The following is a 24858-nucleotide window of genomic DNA, read 5'->3' on the forward strand; positions in this document are numbered from 1 at the left end:
CGCACAGTAGTCTCTGGGGTTTGCAGAGAACGGTGCGAAAAACAAAATGAAAAAATCTAGTGAGCAACAGCTCTGTGGGCAAAAAGAATGGCTTGCTAATGAGAAAGGTCTGAGGAGAATGGCCAGACTGGTTCAAGCTGACAGGAAGCTAATAGTAACTCTGTTAACAGATAACTGATAACAACAGTGGTGCGCAGAAGAGCATCTCTATCCTTGATGTGGATGGGCTACAGCAGCAGAAAATCACAAATGCACACTCAGTAGTCACTTTATTTGATAAGGGGGTACCTAATAAAATGGCTACTGAGTGTTATGTTACTCGGCATCAGCTTTCAGTAATTAACTGTAAAACATTGCAATGACTGCATTCAAACAGGATAATTCACAAAAATAAAATCCAAAGTAGAATATTCTTTAGGTAATTTATTGTTGGGATGAAATATAAACAAATCCGATCTGAAAATTACAATTACATAGCAGCAAGGAGGCTCCGTGATGCTAGATCCCCAATAGTTTAAGGAATCTTTGAAGTACTGACAGCCAGAATGAAGCATGTAGCTGACAAAATCATTACAGAAAATAGATTTCTAAGATCTGAGGATTTCCAAATGCTTGATTTCATGCAAGAGATAAAGGAAATGAAATTTATTTTCCAGTGTTCAAGCCAGCAGATGTTATGGTTTGCAACGTTGAACGAAACGTGGGTACAAACATACATCCCGTATATGGTGTCTGTTCAGAAGCCATGTTAAGAACCTTTCCAGCCCCAATCCATATCCACCGTGAGGACAGGTGCCATATTTACGCTAGAAGGAAAAGAAATGCCAAAAATGAGTTTACAATGAAATGCAAAAAAAAATTCTTTTGGCAAGGAGCTACTTGCGTCTGGAAAAACACTCTCAGAGATTGTCAGCATGGCTTTGTGCTGGGCAGGCCACACTTGGTTTCTTGAGGAGGTGAAGATAACTGATGAGTGTAGAGCAGTGACATATACATAGATTAGTATACATAGATTTTAGTGAAGCTTTTGATAAATCCCTCATGATTGGCTGATCTAGAAGATTACGGTACAAGGGATCTACAGACTGGATTGAGTATTGACTTGGCTATAGAGAGGGTAGTGGTAAAAGGGTGTTATTCTGATTGGATGATGGCGACTGGTTGTGTTCTGCAAGGTTTAGTACCTTGACCTCTTGTTTGTGATATTTATTTTGGTGGAGATGTAGACAGCAAAGGTGGTTATTGAAGAATTCAGCACAATCAATACCAGTTGGAAATGTAAGCAGAGAAATGACAGACGGAGTTTATTCCAGGTAAGTGGGAGGTGTTGTACTTCAGGAGGTCAAACGTAAGGAGGAAACTATGAAGTAAGTGGCAGGACCTTTAGGAGCACTGAAGTACAGAGAGACCTTGGAGTGCAAGTCCATAAGTCCCTGAAGTGGCAACGCACATAGATGGAGTTGGAAAGAAGGCGTACAGCATTCTTATATTTCTGCCCAGGGTGGAAATGTCAAATGCTAGAGGGTGTAGATTTAACTTGAGGGGGGAAAGATTAAAAAACCATTTCTGAGCCAGTACCTTTTTTCTTTAAAACAATGTTTGGTTACAGTAAGACAGATGGAAGTAGAGATGAAAGCAATGTTTAAGAGGCATTTAGCACATGACTAGGCAGAGAATGGAGGGATATAGGCCATATACGGACAGCTGGGATTAGATTTGATATAAATTCTGGTCAGTGAAGACACCACTGGCTCAAGAGCTTGTTTCTGTGCTCTACTGTTCTATATGTTTTACGTGAATCAAAAATAAAATAGCAATTCCTTTCTCAATATTACTTCTGGTTAAGAAATGCACTTCAGAATGCAATGCTAATTCATTCTGGCCAGGTAGTTCTCAAGTTTTATGCTGGTTCTTTGTCAAGCAATACAAGGTACTGGGTAGTTACACCGGGACTAACTGCAGGGACTCCCAAAATAGCTTAAAATGGGCAACAAAATTAAAATAATTTTAAAATGGCTATCCTATAAGTCATCCTGTTTGAAAGAGGGATCATGTTTGATAATTAGTCAAATAAGATTATAAAACATAAGAGCAGAGTATGTCCATTTGGTCTACCGAGTCTGCTCCACCATTCCATCATGAATGGTTTATTATCCCTCTCAAACTCATTCTCCTGTCATCTCTCTGTAATCTTTGATGCCCTGGCTGATAATCAAGAACCTATCAACCTCTACTTTAAATATACTCAATGACTTGGCCTCAGCCATCCCTGGCAATCAATTCCACAGATTCATCACCCTCTGGCTAAAGAAATTCCCCCTCACCTCTGCTCTAAAGGGACCTCCTTCTATTCTGAGGCTGTGCCTTGTGGTCCTAGACTCCTCCACTATAGGAAACATTCTCACCACATTCACTATCTAGGCACTTCAATATTCAATGTTTGAATGAGATTCCCCTCATTCTTCTAAACTCCAGTGAGTACAGCCCAGAGCCATCAAACATCACTCATACGATAAGCCTTTCATTTCTGGAATCATTCTCGCAAACATCTTTGGGCCAAACAAGGGGCCCAAAACTCCTCAAAAAAAAACTTCAAGTGTGGTATAACCGATGCCTTATAAAACCTCAGCATTCACATGGTTGTTTTTATATTCTAGTCTTTTCAAGGTGGTCCAACTTACTTGGTCAGTGTACCAATAGTACGGAGTAGGGTCAATGCCTTCACGTTGGTAGCCATCCAAGAGCTCCTTGCTGTCCCAGATACGCATTGATCCTCCTACAATCTCACCAACATTCGGCATCAGCACATCAACCTCACCAATACAAAGGAAAGATACTTATTAATAACTTTTTAATATGACAAGATCTCCAGTATTTGCATTTTATATCAAGAATTTATTGTAACCCCATTACATATTTTTCATTACAAAATCAGTTATTTCAGACAGAGGTACAAGAGACCAGAAATGCTGAAATCTGGAACTCAGAACAATCACCAGAGCCCAGCATCTGTAGAGGTTAAAAGGACAATTGTTCGTGTAGTAAACAGGATCAGTAAATTTGCAGATGACATTAAGTCTGGGGGCAGAGTGGACAGCAAGGAAGACCAAAGCTTGCAGCGGGATCTGAATCAGCTGGAAAAATGGCATATGGGATTTAATGCAGACAAGTGAGAGACACTGCACTCTAGAAGGACAAACCAGAGTATGACTTGTACAGAGAGTGGGAGGGCACTAAGGTGAGATCTGGGAATACATACACAATTCCCTATGACACCATTTCTAAGTAGATAGGTTGTAAAGAGAGCTTTTGGCACATTTAGAAATCAAAGTGTTCAGTACGGGAGATGGGATGTTATGTTGAAGTTGTACAAGACATTGGTGAGGTCCAACTAGGAGTATTGTGTACAGTTCTGCACACCTACCTGCAGGAAAGCTATCAATAAGACTGAAAGAGTGCAGAGAAAATTTACAAGGATGTTGCCAGGATTTGAGGACCTGAGATTATAGGGAAAGGTTGAATAGGTTAGACTTTATTCCCTGGAGCATAGGAGAATGAGGGGAGTTTTGATAGCGGTATACAGAATTATGAGGGGTATAGATAGGTAAATGCAAGCAGGATTTTACCACTGAAGTTGAGTGAGACTAGAACTAGAGGTGAAAAGTGAAATGTTTAAAGGGAACAAGAGGTGGTTCTTCACTCAGAGGGTGGTGAGAGTGTGGAACGAGCTGCCAGTGGAACCACCGGATGCAGGGACGATTACAAAGTTGAAGAGAAATTCAGATAGGTACATGGATGGGAGAGTTATGGAGGACTATGGCCCAGCTGCAGATTGATGGGACTAGGCAGATTAATAGTTTGGTACAGATTAAATGGGCTGAAAGGCCTGTTTCTGGTACTGTAGTGTTCCATGTTTCTACAATTCTATGATGTTTGACTAGCTCGGTTCTTCCATCTGTTTATTTTTGGCTTTTATTTTCACAAATATTTTCTCCCCACCCCCCCCCCCCCCCCACCCCCGGCAAAGACAGAGAACTGTCTCACTTACACGAGCATCCAAAAACACACATGACCAATAAACAATGCTGATTATAAACAACAACTCTTAATCCTCTCCCATAGAAGCTGCCTAGCCTGCTGAATTCCTCCAGCATTTTGAGAGAGCGAGAGCGTGTGTGTGTGTTGAGCTCATTTCCAGCATCTGAACAATCTCTTGTGTAAATGAGAAGTTATTTTGGATAGAAAAACCCAGAGCTTAGTAAGAATAACAACTAATTAGCCAATTTACAAATTACCAATATGTTAATGCCAGGGGAACCAAGGTAAATGGTGACCCCTATACATCAAATTGAAACTAACTGACAAAGTAGATAGGGTCCACTTTAAGAGCAGGAATGTGATGCTGAGGCTTTATAAGGCACTGGTGAGGCCTCACCTTGAATATTGTGTACAGTTTTGGCTCCTTATCTTAGAAGAGATGTGCTGGCAATGGAGAGGGTCCAGTGAAGGTTCACAAGAATGATTCCAGGAATGAAAGGGTTGTCATACGAGGAATGTTTGATGGCTCTGGGTCTGTACTCGCTGAAATTGAGGAGGATGGGGGGGGGGGGGGGGGGGGGAGAACTCATTAAAACCTTTTGAATGTTGAAAGGACTAGACAGAGTAGATGTGGAAGGGATGCGTTCCCGTGGTGGGAGAGTCTAGGACTAGAGGGCACACCTGAGGATAGAGGGGTGTCCATTCAAAACAGATGCAGAGAAATTTCTTTAGCCAGAGGGTGGTGAATTTGTGGAATTTGTTGCCACGTGCAGCCGAGGCCAGGTCATTGGATTTATTTAATGCAGAGATTGATAGGCTCTTGATTGGACATGGCATCAAAGGTTATGGGGAGATGGTTGGGAAATGGGGTGGAGGAGCAGGAAAAAAAGGATCAGCCATAATTAAATGGCAGAGCAGACTTTATGGGCCAAATGGCCTAATTCTACTCTTATATCTTATGGTCTTGTAGAGAACCATTTCTCTGTATCAGTAGAGGTCTCGGTCTGAAATGTCAACTCTGTTCCTTTTCACAGATGCTGCCTGACCAGCTGAGTTTCTCCAGCACATTGTGTGTCTACCAATACACTGCCCTATAATCTCTTACTCTGTCTCTTGGTCCCTGAAGATTGTTATACCCAGGGCGAAGGTAGTGGGGATAAGCTCCCACTACCTATTAAATGTTCCCAACGGTGCACGCTTCAAATAGCCTTTGACAACCAAGTCCAGCTCCTGGCCTTCATGTGTGGCTTAGCTGCTAAGCCTGGTGAAACCGTTTCTACTGACATAAGAAGGGGGCAAAGGTGGGTTACTGGCACCTTAAAAACAGTCACTTTGGGCAGATGGAACTCGACAGCCATGGTTGGAAAGGAAAGCTCTGATCTGAAACCTCCGCTGTCTTGCAGTTACACCCATTCATGGGGAAGGCTTCAGGAGTAAATCCTGAGGGAAAAATCTGGAGCTGGAGTCTCCAAGTCAGTTCTACATTGAGTTCAACACTGACAACTTCTGCGACGCTGCTAGTGCCAAACTGCATCAGTCTCTGCCGTTCTTTTGGGTTCATCAGATGCATGGAGAGGGGGAGCCTGCTACATGGGCAACAGCTTGCTCTTCACATTGTACTGCCCTGGCATGCATACCTAGACAGCTAGGATGCAAGATCCATGCCAACCCTGACTGACGGAGACCTCAATCACTGTCTCGTGTACACGTTCTTTTGTACCTCACAATTTCTGACTGAACTATTATTGATAAATGCGCCAAAGTCTGTAATACCTACTATTAATGCTTCAGGATTAGCCCTCCTCAAAACCCAAGTCCATGAAATACATTTGAATTATTTTATCATGTTGAAGGCTCTATAAATTTGACATTTGAACATAGTAATTTTTGGATGTTCTCTATGGCTGCTTTATAATTTTGCAATCTTCTAAATGCTCTTACAGATTCAGTGAGTCGGCGATCCTCTGCACAGCGCTGCATGTAGAAGGATTTGATTTCAGCAGGAAAACGACATAGGAGTATTGGCTCATTGATCGTATCAGTCATCACTCTCTCTGGAGCCTCAGGGATATCCTGTGACAAAAAGAAAAAAAAGATTAGCGTTCAATTCACCCTCTGTATAAAATATTTCCAGTAAAGCAACATTAACTGAGATAAACAACATCAGACAATGGGAGTTAAAATTCTACCTTCCACAAAACATGCTGGTGCAATTCTTAGAGAGCATCCTCACATCAGCCATTACTGTCTGGTTTGGTGCAGCATCCTCTCACAATACACAAAAACTACAGTGACTGTCAGGACAGCAGAAAAGATCATTGGCTGCAGTTCACCATCACTCCAGGACTTGCACGTGTCCAGGACAACAAAGCTGGCTGGAAAAATGATTGCCGATACAATCCACCTAGCAACCCACCTTTTCCAAAAGCCCCCTACTGGAAAGCGCTATAAGGCGATTATTTCTTATCATTTTAAAAGTTTCTTCACCCAGGCAGTTAATCTGACCAATTATTCTAGTTGCCCCCTTACCCCTCTATCTAGTCAGGGCACTGCACAATAAACACTGTAAACCACATTTATAATGCTGTTTACATTGCAAATACATGCTGGTATTTATGTATTTATGCACATTTTATTCCGTGTCAGTACCTTTAGCTTTACTTTTATATAATTATTTTATAAATTTTGAATGTTGTTTTCCTGCTGCATGTCTGCTGACCAAAACACCACAGCAAATTGCTAATACCTGCAAATGTAAATGGCAAATAAAGGTGATCCTTGACTCTTAATTAAATGTAAGTTAGAAGACCTAACTGGGGTTTTAGAATAAACTACATTTGTATGTTTATCTTTGAACCACTCAACCAATCAACAAATTATACAAAAGTTAAATGTGGCCTCATCAAAGAGTTTACATGCATTATTTAAAATTCTTTCTTCAGGTGAAGGGGCACTATTATGATAGTTTCCTTTGAGGCTTAAATAGCCAATCATACAAATTGAAATTAAGTCAAAATGAACGCGACAGATCCCAATCTCTGAAGGATTTCAGTGAACTGGCTGAGTTTTAACAATTAAATTTATGGCCAGTTTCTTGCGGCAATACACAAATTTACCTGATTTGTTAAATTCAATTTCACAGTAGATATTAAACTCAGAGTTATGCACACAAATAGAGGGTATAGTTTTCCTAATCTGGACGCGCTCTTACAGCCCAAACGCCTGCTGCCGTTTATGGAAGCAATGAAAATCTCCATCTCTGTCTGTCCATAACCATCTTATCTGTTGTGCCCCAGGTGTAGTTCAAGATCCTCATTTCTGCCACTATAGTATGGTGGCAAATTGTCTTATACCATCACATCCAGATGTAGAAGGATTTTTTATTGCTGGTTCTCTAACAGTTTTGTTTCAAGATGATGGTGATGCCCTTCAGACAGTTCACAAAACTATTTCTTTTTTCAAACATGTTTCAGCTACCATTGGAACCTGCGACTTACATGTTGATGGCGTATTTATGGCCCATTGAGTCATCTGGCATTTGCTGTCTCTGAAGGAGTTTGTGAAAGTTTTGAACTGAATGTGCAGTTTGAAGGCCTAGAAACCTGGATTCTGAGTGCAAGCCCATGATCGACTCCAGTTAAACCATCAAGATGGAAATCGAGGACAAGAATGGAAAGTGAGCATGGGTTCAGCGCTGTCTGTTCTCTCTCTCTCTCACCACTACTGAAGGAAGGTGCCTGTGTTTTGGCCAGTCTCTGCCTCTCCACCTCTCTATTCTGCCAGAGGATGAGCAAGGTTTAATCAATGCAGTTTGTGGATTAGGTTCCCTGGTTCATGTTATGTGTTTCTGGTTACTCTATTGCTATTTTGTGTGATTTTGATCGGGACAGACTGGCCCTGTGGCCTATCTAAAGTTTCTTAAATGCCCATAAATTATCTTCCTCTACTACCACCCTTGGTAGTGCACTCCATGCACTCAACACACTGTGTAAAAAACATACCTCCAACATCCCCCTTGTACTCTCCTCCAATCACCTTAAAATTATGCCCCCTTGTATTAGCCATTTCTTCCCTGGGAAAAAGGTACCGCTCGATGTACGCCTCTTATCATCTCGAACACTTCTATCAAGTCACCACTTAACCTTCTTTGCTCCAAAGAAGGATGCTCTAACTCGCTCAAACTATCTTCACTAAAGCTTCCACATCCTTCCTATAATGTGGCGACCACAACTGAACACAGTATTCCAAATGTGGTCAAACCAGAGCTTTAGAGAGCTGAAACATTACCTTGTAACTCTTGAACACAATAACCCGACTAATGAAGGCCAACAGATCTTAACAACCCTATCAACTTGCATGGAAAATCTGTGGGAACTATGCATGCGGATCTCAAGATCCCTCTGTTCCTCCACACTAAGAATCCAGCTATTAACACAAGATTCTGCCTTCAAATTCGACCTTCACATTTTGACCTGCAGTGAACTTCACCTGAAACTTCTCAGCCAATCTGCACTCTGTCAATGTCCCTGTTGCTAGCTATGACAACCCTCCAGACTATCCACAATTCCACCAGCCATCTTGTCATCTGTCAACTTAGAACCCACCTTTCCACATCCTACTCCAAATAATTTATAAAAGCAACAAAGAGCAGGTGTCCCAGAACTGATCCCTGAGGGATACCACTGGTCAACGACCTCCAGGAAGGTTGCATTCCACCTACAATCACTCTCTGCTTTCTACGAACAAGCCAATTCTGTATCCCATGCCTCTTGACTTTCTTAATGAGCCACCCACAGGGAATCTCAAACACCTTACTAAAGTCTATATAGATCATATCCACTACTCTACCATCACTATGCTTTGTCACATCCTCGAAGAATTCAATCAAGCTTGTGAGGCATGGCCTGCTTCTCAAAGCCATGTGACTATGCTAAACACCAAATTAGCAAATGAAATGTTTACTTATTCCAAGAGTGTAAAGCAATGTATTGAGTTTACAATCTAAAGTATTTTGTAACTTTGTTGAATGGTTCAGGGTTATCGCACAAATCTTTTACACTGTGTTCTGAAGAAACATGAATAAGGAAAATATAATTTTAAGAGCAATTTCAGAAATTATTGAATAAGAATCTCACATGCTCAGCAGTGCTTCTTGCAGTTAGTATTTAATTAATTTCACCTTTAGAAGCACTTCCCCCTTCTCTACATTTTGATTAGATTAAAAACATACCTCTCCAAATTCATAGTAAGTTCCATCTTCTTTCTTAATGTTGTGTTCTTTCAGCCACGTGATGGCCTCGGTGTAGTTCATTCTTTTGAAAGGGCGCTTAGGAGGCTTGAAATCCTGATTTTAAAATGTCACAATTTTTAAAATGAAAATTATGTGATTTAGGTAACTTATCAAAAAATGGTTCAGACAAATCTGAAAAAGAGTCAGTATGCACTAATTTTGGAAAGGTTACTTTGGAACTGTTAATATAAAAACTCTCTGAACACAAAACATAACATATCTGGTTCACTTACTGGATGTAGTTCGAGCATAATCTCCCCATAAGGTGACTTGAGGATGCGGTCAACCACATCACAAACAAGGAATTCCAAACGGTCAAGAAGCTCATCAAAAGTAATGAACGGACACTCTGCCTCAATATGAGTGTATCTGAACATTTTAAAAGAAAAAGTACCACTATCAAAAAGTTTTCCCAACATTGGAAATATTTGTAAATCAAGAGAGAATACTAGAAATACTCAGCAAGGCAGACAGTATTTGTGCAAAATAGAACATTTAATACTGTGATTTCTGTTCAATGCAGGATTCTTGGTGCCACGTTTAACCAGTTATAACACAAGTTCAAGGGCATCATCTCAGGTTCAGCTATACACATCTCCATGAAAGACCAGATCTCCAATGGTAGTGCTATACCTTCAATTAATTGTGCTTAATATATAGTCTGGACTACATTAAAAATCTTTCATTCTGTTCTGAAGGAAACCATATATAGAGACAAGCCTGTTGGAATATAACTATTTTGTTAGATGACATTTTTGTTTCAAAATATTAGACTGCAGGGTTCAAAGTTTATTTGGGCAAAGTTTTTTAAAATGGTCTACAACAAGTCCTGTAAGACACAATCCATGATTCTCCCTGGAGCGTAGGACAATGAGAGATTTGACAGAAGTCTACAAAATTATGAGCAATATAGATAGGGGAAATGCAAGCAGACTTTTTCCACTGAGGCTGGGTGAGATGAGAGCTAGAGATCATGGGTTAAGGGTGAAATGTTTAAGAGGAACATGAGAGGGAATTTCTTCAGTCAGAGGGTGGTGAGAGTGTGGAATAAGCTGCCAGTGGAAGTGGCGGATGCAGGTTCAACTTCAACACTTAAGTGAAGTTTGGATAAGTACATGGATGGGGGGGGCATGGAGGGCTATGGTCCAGGTGCAGGTCAATGGGACGAGGCAAAATAATATTTTAGCATAGACTAGATGGGCTGAAGGACCTACTTCTGTGCTGTAGTGATCTAGCACTCTATTTGATGGAGCACTTCCTTAGATTAATGAATTTTCAATTCATTTTAAATACTATGGTACTATAAACAACATAAAAACTGGTCGAGTTGTGAATATTGAGGAAGATTGTCAAAGAATACATCAGGATACAGACCAGCCAGAAACATGGGTGGAAAAATGGCAGGAGCTGGGTGGACAATTCAGACAACAATGAGGTTTTGCACATTGAAAGATCAAATACAAGAGGAAAGTATACAGTAAATGGCAGGACCTCCCAGAGTACTGATGTATAGAGAGATATTGAGGTGGAACTCTAACTCACTAAAGTGACAGTATGACACAGGATGATAAAGAAGGCAGACAGCATACTTGCTTTCATCCAAGGGGACTGAATAAAAAAAGTCCGATGTCATGTTGCAGCTATATAAAACTTTGGTTAGGCCACATTTAGAGAGTAGTGTACATTGCCAGAGGTTCAGAGCAGCACAGTATTTTACCCAGGATGGAAATGTGAAATACTAGATGTCACAACTTTAAGGTAAAAGAGGAAAAAGTTTAAAGGAGATTTATGAGGTGTTTTTTTAAAAAAAACAGGGAGTTGTAGGTGACTGAAATGCACTGCTAGGGGAAGTGATGGAAGCACACACGGTAACAACCTTAAAAAAGTACTTGAGCAAGGAATTCAGGGATACAGACAACATATATACAGGTATGTTATCAAGATCATAACAGACATAAGGGCTATCAGTTCAGTTTCTGTGCTGTACTAGTCCAGTCCACATACAGAAATGAGCAAGAACTTCTTTAGCCAGAGGGTGGTGAATCTGTGGAATCCTTTGCCACAAACAGCTGCAGAGGCCAAGTCAATATGTATATTTAACGCGGAGGATGATAGGTTCTTGATTAGTAAGATCATCAAAGGTGAGGAAGCAATGTGATTGCAGCAGGACTTGGATAAGTTGAAAGAAAGGGCAAAAAAGTGGCAGATGGAATACAGTGCTGCAAAATGTATGATAATGCATTTTGGTAAAAGGAAGAATAGTGCGGATTATTATCTAAATGGGGAGAAGGTTCAAATAGGTGCAGAGGGACTTAGAAATCCTCTTGCAAGACTCCTAGAAGGTTAACCTACAGGTTGAGTCTGTGGTGAAGAAGGCAAATGCAGTATTGGCATTTATTTTGGGGGAATAGAATATAAAAAGCAAGGAGATAATGCTGAGGGTTTGTAAGACACAAGTCAGGCTGCACTTGGAGTATCGTCAGCAGTTTTGGGCCCCATATCTCAGAGAGGATATATTGTCATTGGACAGAGTCCAGAGGAGGTTCACAAGGATGATTCAAGGAATGAAGGGGTTAAAATATGAGGAGTGTTTGGCTGCTTTGGGCCTAGTCACTAGAATTTAGAATATAGGGAGGATCTCATTCAAAGGATTAGATAGGCTGGATGTTCAGAAGATGTTTTCTATAACAAGAGAAAATCTTCAGATGCTGGAAATCCAAGCAACACACACAAAATGCTGGAGGAGCTCAGCACGTCAGGTAGCACCTATGGAAGAAAGCACAGTTGAGGTTTCCGACCAAAATGTCCACTATACTTTTTTCCATAGATGCTACCTGGCCTGCAGAGTTCCTCCAGCATTTTAGGATGTTTCCTAAGGCGAGGGTATCCGGCCTCAAATTTGAAGGGTGACTTTTTAGAGCGGAGGTAAGGAGGAATTTTTTTTAAGCCAGAGAGTGGTGAATCTGTGGAATGCTCTGCCACAGACAGCAGTGGGTATATTTAAAGTGGAAGTTGATATTTTTCTGATAGGTCAGGGCATCAGCAATGATGAAATGGCAGAGCAGACTTGATGGACAGAATGGCCTAATTCTGCTCCTATGCCTTATGGTCTATGTTTTTTAAAAAAAAAAGAATGGTCTAATCACAAATTCAGTGTCATTTTCAGGAAATTCTATGTAGCAAAATAAGCTTCAAGTTAAAACAAAACTGACCAGTATGGACAGCAAAAATCTACGTACTTTTTTGTCAGTTGAAGATGAGGCACAAACAAACAATTAGAAATTCCAAATCTTAATGATTTTATCATCCAATTCTCAATTAGGTTTATATCCCAACCTCAGTTTGTTCCCGATTATATCAGAATGTATAAGAAAAGGAAACACTAACTCTGCCAGGTGCCTGCGAGTTCGTGACTGCTCAGCGCGATAGGACTGAGCGATGCAGAAGACGTCCCCAAGGGAAGGGATGCAGGTTTCCAGGTACAGTTGTGAAGACTGCGTCAAGAAGGCCTCTTCACCAAAATAGTTCAGTTTGAATAGAGTGGAGCCTCCCTCGACCTGTGTTTGGACCAGTGTGGGTGGAGTAAGCTGAAAGAAAAATATTATTAGTATTCAGGGGAGGGAACGAAGTCAACCTCACCCTCCCGACCCCTACATAACAGTTCACTGCATTTCATAAACACAAGAGATTCTGCACCCGCTGGAAATCCAGAGCAACACACAACATGCTGGTGAACCCAGCAGGTCCTGCTGAGCTCCACAGCATTTTGTGTGAAATCACTGCATGTGCTCACTTCCAGATTCAAGTTACAGGCTTTGATCACAAATCCAGAAAGTGTTCAAAAGCAAAAGGTCACTCAAGATCTCTGTATTATTTTAGATGAACACAGTATTCCAGATGTCTATCCCTCAGTTCCCATCAGCTGGCGAGCATGGCAAAGGTTTTAAAGACAGGTGCAGGGACGGATGATGAGATGCAAATCTTTGCCCCACAGTTAATCGCCTAACCGAGAGGAGAATTACCTATGCGAGGACCTGAACCCGCTGCAATTTGCCTATCATCACAATAGGCCTACCACAGATGCAATCTCACTAGCACTCCTCTGGGCTTTGGTCACTTGGACAAAAGTAATACGAGGGGTGATTGATAAGTTTGTGGCCTAAGATAGGAGTCAGTTTTAGAAAAGCTAGCACATTTATTTTGCAACATAGTCCTGTGATGGGCAAACTGAGTGAGATGGGGTCTACAGCTGACTCTATTGACTTCTGCTGCTATTGAGAGAGCGGAGGGGGGGGGCGCCCAGAGCAGATGTGAGAGAGAGAGACATGATTTAATGTTATGGTTCTTCAGCTGATTATTTACCTTTGCTCCAAGGACACTTTTTGCCTGCTCGTTAAGATTCCTGCAGAGACAGCAGGGAGGAGCCGGTTTGATAGACAGCCGGTGTCCAGCATGTGGAGATAAAAAGCAGGTCTGCTAAGACACAGGCAGACACACCACGGGACACTGAACGAGCTTTGTGCACCCACACGAAGGTGGGAGTTTGGAGGATCGATTCCGGGAAATCTTTCAGTGGCTCACAGGGTGAGAAGGTGCGACTGGTGGGGAACTGTTTGTGCGTCCACCCTCGCCTGGATGACAGGTCCACCACTGAAGAATGGTCGAATGTGGTATAGTCATAGTTGGTAACCATAACACAGCAGGAAGACAACGGGAAGATCGATGGCAACGGCATCACCTCTCTCTCTCCAACGATTCTCAACTACTCCCTCGACTTGAACTGAACTGAACTCTGCATCATATCGTAAGACTGTATCCATTTACCCCTAGCTCTGAAAGAGCCTGGTTTTGATTCCTATTTCCACTCTTCTGTATATATCATTGCTAACCTGTTTCATATATTTGCATTTTATAGTACTGTATAACTTAGTTTACTAATAAACACTATTAGTTTACGGTAATACCAGACTCCGTGTGTTTCATTTCTGCTGGTTTGGTAACCCGGTCATAGGGTACGTGACAGTCCCCTCCTACATTTACACATGTAGTCCAGCGGTTGTGGAGCATACGGATCTTGGACCTCCAGAAAGTGTCTACAGGTGGGTGATTGATAAGTTTATGGCCTAAGGTAAAAGGAGATGAGTTATACAGCTCTCGTTACATGCACATGCAGTTCAACTCTGAGTGATTATGCAGTAAGTTTGAAGTTAATAACTCATCTCCTTCTACCTTAGGCCACGACCTTATCAATCACCCGATTCATTATTAACTGAGTTATTAACTTCAAACTTTCCGCATAATCACTCAAAGAGTTGAACTGCATGTGCATGGAACGAGAGCTGTATAACTCATCTCTTTTTACCTTAGACCATGAACTTATCAATCACCCCTGCTGTGGACATTTTCTGGAGGTCCAAGATCTGCATGCTCCACGACCACTGGACTAAGTGTGTAAATGTAGGAGGGGACTATGTTGAAAAATAAATGTGCTAGGTTTTCTAAAATTGACTCCTTCTACCTCAGGCCATGAACTTATCAATCACCCTTCATAGCTACACCAGACTGCTGTTTGTTGATTACAACTCAGCATTCAACACAATCATACCCTCAGTGCTAATCAAAAAGCTCCAAAAGTGGGCCTCTGTACCTCCCTCTGAAACTGGATCCTTGACCTTTTCATAAAGAGATCACAGCCTGGGTGGATTTGAAACAACAACTCCTCGCTGACAATCAAGTTCAAGGTCGATCGCCATTCAACCATACATGAACACAGCCAAACAAAACAGCCTTCTTCTGGGGCCAAGGTGCAAAACACAGTACCAACAGTCACACATGGCATCATAACACATATGATAGCAGCAAACATAGAATCACACACAAAAAAAAACAGCCCGAGTCCCCAAGTCCATGAATGTGTCGGCAGGAGCAAGACACTGCTGCACTTCAAGGATGTGTGCCCAGCTCACTGCTCTACTCTCTCTATACACATGATAGACACAGCTCAGATCCGTATCTATACATTTGCTGATGACACAACAATTTTTTGCGCAATTTCAGATGGTGACGAGGTGATGTACAGGACTGAGATAGATCAGCTGGTTGACCGACTTCTCAGCAACAACCTTGCACTCAGTGTCAGTAAGACCACGGAATTGATAGTGGACTTCAGGAGGGGAAGTTGAAGGAGCACACACCAGTCTTTAGTGAGGGATTAGCAGTGGAAAGAGTGAGCAGTTTCAAGTTGCTGGCATCAATATCTCTGAGGATCCATCCTGGGCGCAACACATTGATGCAGTTACAAAGAAAGCATGACAGCTGTTACATTTCATCAGATGTTTGAGCGGATTTGGTATGACACCAAAAGCTCTTACAAATTTCTACAGGTGTAATATTAAAGCATTCTAACTGGTTGCATTTCTGTCTGGTACGGAAGGATAACTGCACGGGATTGGAAAAATCTGCAGGAAGTAGCAAATTCAGCAAGCTCCAACATGGACACTAGCCTCCCCAGCATAGAGGACATCTTCAAACGGAATGCCTCAGAAAAGCGGCCTCCATCATTAAGGACCCCCATCACCCAGCATATGCTCTCTTCTCATTGCTACCATCACGGAGGATGTACAAGAGCCTGAAGACACACATTCAAACTTCCAGGAAAAACTTCTACCCCTTCGCCACCAGATTTCTGAATGGACAATGAACCCATCTAGACTACCTGTTAATACTTTATTTTACACTCTTTTTGCACTACTTATTTCATTTAATTTTTTCAAAATATATTTCGCATTGTAATTTATAGCTTTTTATTATTCTGTATTGCAAAATACAGCAGCTGCAAAGCAACAAATTTCACAACATGTCAACGATGTTATCAGAGCTACATGGCATTTCTTACACACGAGGTTTGCAGCTTCACCTGAGTTTATGGCTGAAGTAAGAACAGCATCTCCTTCAACTGCATGATGAAAAGTGGCCAAAATATCCAAAAGGTAGTCAGTAAGCACCTTTCAAAATAAATCTACTTTCTCCAAGTATATCAGAGATTTCTTAGTTTTACGCATTACGCACAATGAATTTCAATGACTGCATTAAAATTTTCGCTTTTCCAATTACATTACCGTAGCAAATAGACATTCTAAACAACCACTATTTTTTGAACAAGCCTCATAAAGTATGATGTCCAGCTTTCAATAATCACATTGATTTCCTCACGGTAAAAAGTCAAGGAGGCTCTCAACAACTTCAAACTATAATGAGTGGACTGACTTGACACCTTCTACTATTGCCGCAACCACCTTGCACTCAATATCAGCAAGACAAAGGAATTGATGGCAGACTCCAGGAAGTAGGGAGAACACACACCAGTCTTCATTGAGGTCAGCAGTGGAAAAGGTGGGCACCTTCAAGTTCTTAGGCATCAACATCTCAGATGATCTAACCTGTGCCCAACACATTGATGCAGTCATGGAGAGGGCGCACCAGCAGCCCAGTTTCATTAGGAGTTTAAGGAGATTTGGTACGTCACCAAAGACTCTTGAATATATTTACAGATGGACAGCATTCTGACTGATTATATGACAGCCTGGTAGCTCCAATGCACAGGGCAGGAAGAGGCTACACAAGGTCGGGGATTCAGCAAGTTCCATCATGGGCACTAGCCTTCCCACCTTTGAGGACATCTTTAAAAGGTACTGCGTCAAGGAGGCAGCATCCATCCTTAAGGACCAGCATCATCCCGATCATCCCTTCTTAGTGTTACTACCATCGGGGAGGAGAAGCAGGAGCCTGAAGACCCAGACTCAACATTTTAAGAGCAAGTTCTTCCTCTCTGCCATCAGATTTCTGAACAGTCTATGAACCCCTGAACACTACCTCATTATTCGTCTTTTGCACTATGTATTTATTTTGTAACATCGGTCAGTGATATTAAACCTGATTCTGTCCTGATGAATTAACAGTTATTACATCCTTACAGTCACTACAGCACTGCAGAAAGAGGAAACAAACCTCAAAGTAGCCATTGTGGAAGAAGTGGTCCCTGAAGCACTGCACCAGAGCAGAGCGCACTTTGAATATCTTGGACATGTTCTCGCCACGCAGCATCATGTGACGGTTGTTGAGCTGGACGTCCACATCAGATTCTTCATTAAGCAGGTTGTCTACACCTCCAGCCGGGGCTAAACCTATCAGCTCCCAGTAATCACAAATCAGCTCATGCCCTCCTGGAGCCTGGAAAAAAACAGCAAAGAGGCAGGCATCAGGTGCAATAAGAGTGATGACGACTGATTGATTTTGGTTTATTATTGTCACACCCACCAAGAGCTTTTCTTGCTCAGGGCCTGTACTTGCTGGAGATTAGAAGAATTGCGGGGGCAGGGGGGGGTAGAATCTCATCTAAATCTTTCAAATATTGAGAGGCCTGGATAGAGTGGACATGGAGAGAATGCTTCCTATAACAGAGGGTATAGCCTCAGAGTAAAATTATATCCATTTAGAGCAGAGATGAGGATGAATTTCTTTAGCCAGAGGGTGGTTAATCTATGCCTATGGAGCCCAAGTCACTGGGTATATATAAAGGCCAAGGTTGATGGGTTCTTGAATAATAAGACCATCAAAGATTACAAGGAGAAGGCAGGAGAATGGGGTCAATGGGCTGAATGGCCTAATTCTGCTCCTATGGCTTATGGTCTTGCATACTGTTTATACAGATCAAATCATTACAGATTGCACTGAGCTAGAATAAAGTTAAAAAAATTAAAATGTAGAAGAACATGTAAAGCTATCAAAAAAAGTGCAATGCAAATAAGTAGCAAAGTGCAAGATCATAACAAGGGAGATTGAGAGGCCAGAAGTAACTTTCTCTAAAACCTTCCTGCTAGTATAACAGCTTTCAAACTAAAACCAATTATCTATTGTTGGGAAAAGGGAAGAGAAAATAAAAGTGAGAGTTCAGTATCAATCATATGTATACAATGACACTCCAGCTTTCTTAAGGGATACAGGGGTTTTTTTTTATATAGGATATGATGGATAAGCAGGAATAGGGTACTAGGATGGCCAAAGAAGGAAGGATGAAGTGTAGATTAGGATATGTGTGTGTGAATGGGTGAAGGGATTTAGAATGTAGGTCTATCGTCTGATCCACATTCCGCAGCAGAAGGTAGCAGTAATGCACCATTAAGCTGGGTGCCAACTGCCGTAAAACAAGGAAGGAAGGAAGGAAGGAAGACACTCCAGCAGTGCTATAAAGTCAGGAGAGAGTGCCTCTTAATAGGACTGATTTGAATCCCACAAACTCTTGTGTATCAGATAAAATATGAGTAAGTATACCTCCAGCAGACTACTATCTGCTTTCCTCCAACTTCAAGTAAAACTACATTCTTCTGTGTTTAAAGTAATGAAAGGCATAGATAAAGTTGATGCCAGCACAACAGTATCATTTATGAATCACCTGTATGGGTGGGCTGAGAGGGATATGGACCAAATACAGCAAACTGGGACTGATTGGGCTGAATTGTCCTGTATTGTTCTATGACTCACTTATTAATCCAAAACTGTCTCAAACTCTTAACGAACTCAACTTTGTTTTTAAAACTCCTTCCTAACCTTCTTTTTCTCTTGAAATTCCCTTCTCTTTTTCACCTTAAAGCACTCCTGAAGATCAACCTTACCAATCAAAGGTTTGCCAATCAGCCCTAATACCCCTTAATATAGCCCAGTTTTCAACTCTGTCTAAATGACTAACTAGTGGACAGTTTGGGTTGGTTTATCATATTATAGGTGATGCATAAATAGAATTGTTTCATCCAATGTCAACAACACTAATCAATGATTTGCCATTTTGTTACGTTCACTTGAAATAAGATCTGTTTCTGATTAAAGAGCTATTAAAAGGATGTCAAATTTTAAACTGTTCATTTAAGCCTCTCAGTTAACAAAAACAAAAATGTCATAACATGTTCAGAGGTAATAAAACTGATTCTGATTTTTCTGTCTCTTCTTGTGGGTTTTCCTAAACCCTTTGCATTTCCTGCTCTTCATGGACATATGGATTAACAATGTTACACTTCTGTTTGGTCTTTCCTTCAGTTTTATATTGTCTCTTGAAGCTTAAAACAAAGAAAAAAACCATTGAATTTACCACTTTGCCTTCTGGCACAATTTGCAAGGTTCCATAAACTGCAATGGAGCTCTCAGTTGATAGCAGCAGCCCATTATAGCACTGACACTGAAGGAAAACAAAACACAGTAAGATTACACACAATGGATTGAAAGTAGTGTTTATTTCCTCACACTGAATTTTCAAATATTCATAGAAACATAGAAAATAGGTGCAGGAGTAGGCCATTCGGCCCTTCGAGCCTGCAGCGCCATTCAGTATGATCATGGCTGATCATCCAGCTCAAAACCCTGTACCTGCTTTCTCTCCATACCCCCCGATCCCTTTAGCCACAAGGGCCATATCTAACTTCCTCTTAAATATAGCCAATGAACCGGCCTCAACTGTTTCCTGTGGCAGAGAATTCCACAGATTCACCACTTTCTGTGTGAAGAAGATTTTCCTCATCTCAGTCCTAAAAGGCTTCCCCTTTATCCTTAAACTGTGACCCCTCGTTCTGGACTTCCCCAACATCGGAAACAAACTTCCTGCATCTAGCCTGTCCAATCCCTTTAGAATTTTATATGTTTCAATAAGATCCCCCCTCAATCTTCTAAATTCCAGTGTGTATAAGCCTAGTTGATCCAGTCTTTCTTCATATGAAAGTCCTGCCATCCCAGGAATCAATCTGGTGAACCTTCTTTGTACTCCCTCTATGGCAAGAATGTCTTTCCTCAGATTAGGGGACCAAAACTGCACACAATATTCTAGGTGCGGTCTCACCAAGGCCTTGTACAACTGCAGTAGAACCTCCCTGCTCCTGTACTCAAATCCTTTTGCTATGAATGCCAACATGCCATTTGCCTTTTTCACCGCCTGCTGTACCTGCATGCCCACCTCCAATGACTGGTGTACAATGACACCCAGGTCTCGTTGCACCTCCCCTTTTCCTAATCGGCCACCGTTCAGATAATAATCTGTTTTCCTGTTCTTGCAACCAAAGTGGATAACCTCACATTTATCCACATTAAATTGCATCTGCCATGAATTTGCTCACTCACCTAACCTATCCAAGTCACCCTGCATCCTCTTAGCATCCTCCTCACAGCTAACACCGCCGCCCAGCTTCGTGTCATCCGCAAACTTGGAGATGCTGCATTTAATTCCCTCGTCTAAATCATTAATATATATTGTAAACAACTGGGGTCCCAGCACTGAGCCTTGCGGTACCCCACTAGACCTGCTTGCCATTCTGAAAAGGTCCCGTTTACTCCCACTTTTTGCTTCCTGTCTGCCAACCAATTCTCTATCCACGTCAATACGATACTCCCAATACCGTGTGCTTTAAGTTTGCACACTAATCTCCTGTGTGGGACCTTGTCAAAAGCCTTTTGAAAATCTAAATATACCACATCCACTGGCTCTCCCCTATCCACTCTACTAGTTACATCTTCAAAAAATTCTATAAGATTTGTCAGACATGATTTTCCTTTCACAAATCCATGCTGACTTTGTCCGATGATTTCACCTCTTTCCAAATGTGCTGTTATCACATCTTTGATAACCGACTCTAGCATTTTCCCCACCACCGATTCATTGTAAATTTGAAAATTATTCTAATACGAATTGAGCAAAATGAGCACAATGAATATCTTGAATTAAAGATTAATGATTGAACATTTAATGAAATGCTTTAGAATGTTTCTAAAAAAAATGATTACCAGTTCATCATTGAAGACACATTGCAGAAATCCTGTGCCATCACGCAGAACAACAAACATCAAGTTCTTCCCTGTAAAGATAGATAGATAGATAGATACTTTATTCATCCCCATGAGGAAATTCAACATTTTTTCCAATGTCCCATACACTTATTGCAGCAAAACTAATTACATCCAATACTTAACTCAGTAAAAATATGATATGCATCTAAATCACTCTCTCAAAAAGCATTAATAATAGCTTTTAAAAAGTTCTTAAGTAGTTTACTTAAATACATTGAGTCCTAACCCCGGCACTTTAACATATCTTACTCCTGGCGGTTGAATTGTAAAGCCGAATGGCATTGGGGAGTATTTTTAAATGATATAAGTATAAGTATTTTTAAATGATAAAATTACTTTAATAAATGCTGACATGCAGTTCCTCCTTATTTTGTAACGGAAATGCTGTTAACAGTGAAGAGAATCCAGAGAAAGCTAAGAGGATGATCCCGAGAATGAAAGGATAAATGTTTGATGGTTCTGGGTCACTACCTGCTGAAGTTTAGAAAAATTGGGGTGTGGTGACTCATTAAAATCTATTCATGTTCCCACAACCAATGATCTCACTTTAAGGACTCATTATCTTGTTATTTCATGCTCTTGTTATTTATTGCTGTTTATTTATATTTGCATTTGCAACCTGTTATATTCTATGCTCTACTTGCTCTTTCATTGATCTTGTTTAGTTACTATTCTATAGATATGCAGGACAAAGAATCTCAGGGTTGTATGTGGTGATGTGTATGTACGCTGATAATATATGTTCCTTTGTAAATTGCAACAAGTCTGCAGTTTAAAACCAAAGTGGAAAAGAATTGGAAGCACATTTGAGCAGCTAATTAAATCAGATATTCCTTGACCTGAAATTCCTGTTTGTCAGGGCAGTACAAACTGCATTTGGTTCTCAAGGTTTCTTCCCTGTGATTCATTTATAAGATGTTTCAAAAGACAGAAAACCCACCTTGTCTACGTAACCTGTGGACCCAACCAAAGAGTTTCACTCGCTTTCCTCTATATGATTCTGTGGCTCTGATTTTTATCTGTGTGAAAAAAAATCCAAGTCAGTGAAGAAAATGCACTCATTATTGACCTGAGAAATGCAAACTTAATAAGCACGGCAAATAAACGAGACATTATCTTGGTTGGTCTTGAGCCTCATGAATTGTGCTCATGCAGGCAAGGTGGACCTTTTTTCAACCATGAAGTGGGCCAGGTATTATTGGAGTATAAAAGTTGCATTGTTTGCTGTGTAACCAAAACTATGTAGTCAGCTTTGAGCTTGCTATTTGCTATGCATGTATCCAATTTAGTAGGATAATTAAATCTTAAGAATGTAGAAGATAATGGTGTGTTAATGAGAGGTAGCTAAGAGATGTAGATTAGAACATGATTAAGTCAATGGGTAGAAACAATAGTGGCGGATGTACTTGTGATACGCAACTGTAGACCGATTGGATATGCTAATACAACTAAACCAGGAGATTGCTATAAAAAATGCAATGTACAAGGATCGGTGGGCAATCAGCGACTAGCTCAATGACTGTCTCAGCTTTGATTTGCAAATTAAAGTTTAATACTTCTTGAAGAATCTTCTGCGTCTCCTGGTCGTTTGTGGGGCACGAGAAACCACGACAAAATTGGCGACCATGGCAAGACCGGAAAGAGACCCGCGGAAAGGGAATGGCAGATTGGGGACGCTTCCCAGTCCTCTGGGAACCCCCACAAGGCTAACAAAAGGTAAGCGCTTTTTGCGACAATTTGGACTAAGAATTCTGTTGGTTTTGGGAGGTCTTGGAGTCTCAGAAGTGTGGAACTACTGCCTAAGGGTCTCTCCGGTCCAAAGAATCTGGCAGATTTGGGGGTTAACAGGAGGCTCAGAGGATTGATCAAGAACACTGCAGTGAGGGTAAGTACAAATAAGCTAATAAGAAGTTAAGTGAAGAAAAATTCCACGTGGTGTTGGTAAGTCCCTGTGGATACCGCTTCGTATGAAACGAAGGTCTGAACGGGCAGGGAAAGGGAAAATAGAGAAAATCCCTGTGGATACTGCTTCGTATGAAATGAAGGTCTGAACGGGCAGGGAAAGGAAAATAGAGAAAATCCTCGTGGATAACCGTCTTAAGAAATAAGGGTCTGAATAGACAAGATGCAAAGAGAAAGTTCTGCGGATACCGCTCTGAATAGAGGTCTGTACGGGCAGAACAGAATAGGAAACAAGGACAGTCCAATATATAGTTTAAAGCGCTGGTAGATAGACGATAGACTAGGCATAGAATTAGAGTAAATAATATTATCCAGTAAACGAACTGTGAATCTCTGAAATACCTTAGAAAGAGAGAACAACATGACAGGTAAAGGAACAGCAGTAGAGATTCTGAGCAAAAAAATCCGGTAAATAAATATGAGATCACAAAAACTTCAGAAAAATGGGAAAAGAGAACCAAAAAACAGGTCACAAAATGGCCAAGAGAAGGAACGTTTGATGTAAGCTTGTGCGAAGAAATGGAGGCACTAATTAAAAATTACAAACCAAAAGATAAATCTAAGAAAAGAGGGCAAAAAAGAGAACGAGAAATGGAAGTGCTAAAACTCTTCAGAACGGAGGGAGAAAGGCTGAGGGGGACAGGTAGAATATTGATTACAAGTGAGGAAGACACTAAGGTGCTGGAGAAACAGCCTGTTAGAGAGAGAGGAAAGTACAGTGAGAAGCTGGCTTCAGCTCCGTACGCGGATGCAAAAGAAACAGTAAAGCCCCCTCCCTATAATGAGGAAGGGACCCCAAAGCAGTGCCCCCTGTTGACGGAAACAGTAAACATGCAGGGAGAAGTACAAGTTTGGGATAATGAGGAGGAAAAAAGACAAACGAGAAGGAAAAAGCAGCGATATGGAAGGAGATACAGGCAGAAAGGATAAAGGTGGAACAGGCAAAGAGAGAAATGAAAGAAGAGATTGAATGGATGAAATACTTGAGAGAGGAAAAGGAGTATGAGGAGTATCAGTTATACCATAGAAATAAACAGACTAGAAAAGAAAGTGGCTCATCAGGGCAGGAAGAGATGAGGCATTCAAGAGGAAGTGGGGAAAAAAGATAGGAGATGAGAGTCTTGGAGAAACACAAGAGAGAAGGGAATCAAGCACGAGTAAGGATCATGAGGAGTCCCTGCCACAGGTGTACAGACACGGACAGGAAGAAACAGAAGGTGACTCATTGGAGGAGCAAGAGTTAAGTGGAGAGAGAGAGGATGCGAGAATTTGTGGGGAAGAGGTAGGAGGCAGAAGCCTAGAAGAGCAGGAGGCGGTAGGGGAGCGACTTGCAGAAGTAGAGAGAGCTAGATAAGTTACTGAGAGGGGATTGGCAGAGGAGATGCGAAAAATACTCCAGGGGCCAACCAAGTATTGAATCAGGACAGAAAGGAAGGACTCCACAGGGAGACCGAGGGAAGAAGAGGACCCCGGAGAAATTTGTGTGGGAGGCAGTAAAGACATACCCTGAGACAGATGGGGAGTCAGGCGAGGAGGAGAGCCAGGGCAGGTGGGAAGAAAGAGGAAGAATGATGCCGTTGTTAGTTAAAGGATCAGGACAAGTACAGTATATCCCTTGGGGATCCCAGGACCTAGAAGGGCTGAAAAACACTCTGCCCAATCTACATGAAGGAGCAGGGAAATGG

General features: G+C 41.3%; 1 protein-coding gene across 1 annotated transcript in view; it reads right to left on the reverse strand.

Moving 5' to 3' along the window:
* Window positions 1-408: 408 nt before the first annotated feature.
* The window catches only part of nars1 (asparaginyl-tRNA synthetase 1), a 47574-nt gene continuing 23124 nt past the window's right edge, over window positions 409-24858 (reverse strand). Inside the window, exons 6-15 of the mRNA XM_073064140.1 lie at window positions 22152-22230; window positions 21149-21219; window positions 19470-19556; window positions 17336-17557; window positions 12716-12915; window positions 9562-9697; window positions 9269-9382; window positions 5980-6111; window positions 2682-2813; window positions 409-806 (exon numbers count right to left, since the gene is read on the reverse strand). Of these exons, the coding sequence (XP_072920241.1) occupies window positions 675-806; window positions 2682-2813; window positions 5980-6111; window positions 9269-9382; window positions 9562-9697; window positions 12716-12915; window positions 17336-17557; window positions 19470-19556; window positions 21149-21219; window positions 22152-22230 (1305 nt within the window). The 3' untranslated portion in view covers window positions 409-674. The remainder of the gene's footprint in view (window positions 807-2681; window positions 2814-5979; window positions 6112-9268; window positions 9383-9561; window positions 9698-12715; window positions 12916-17335; window positions 17558-19469; window positions 19557-21148; window positions 21220-22151; window positions 22231-24858) is intronic.

Source organism: Hemitrygon akajei, chromosome 13 (assembly GCF_048418815.1).
Source record: "Hemitrygon akajei chromosome 13, sHemAka1.3, whole genome shotgun sequence".
NCBI classification, from domain to species: Eukaryota; Metazoa; Chordata; class Chondrichthyes; order Myliobatiformes; family Dasyatidae; genus Hemitrygon; species Hemitrygon akajei.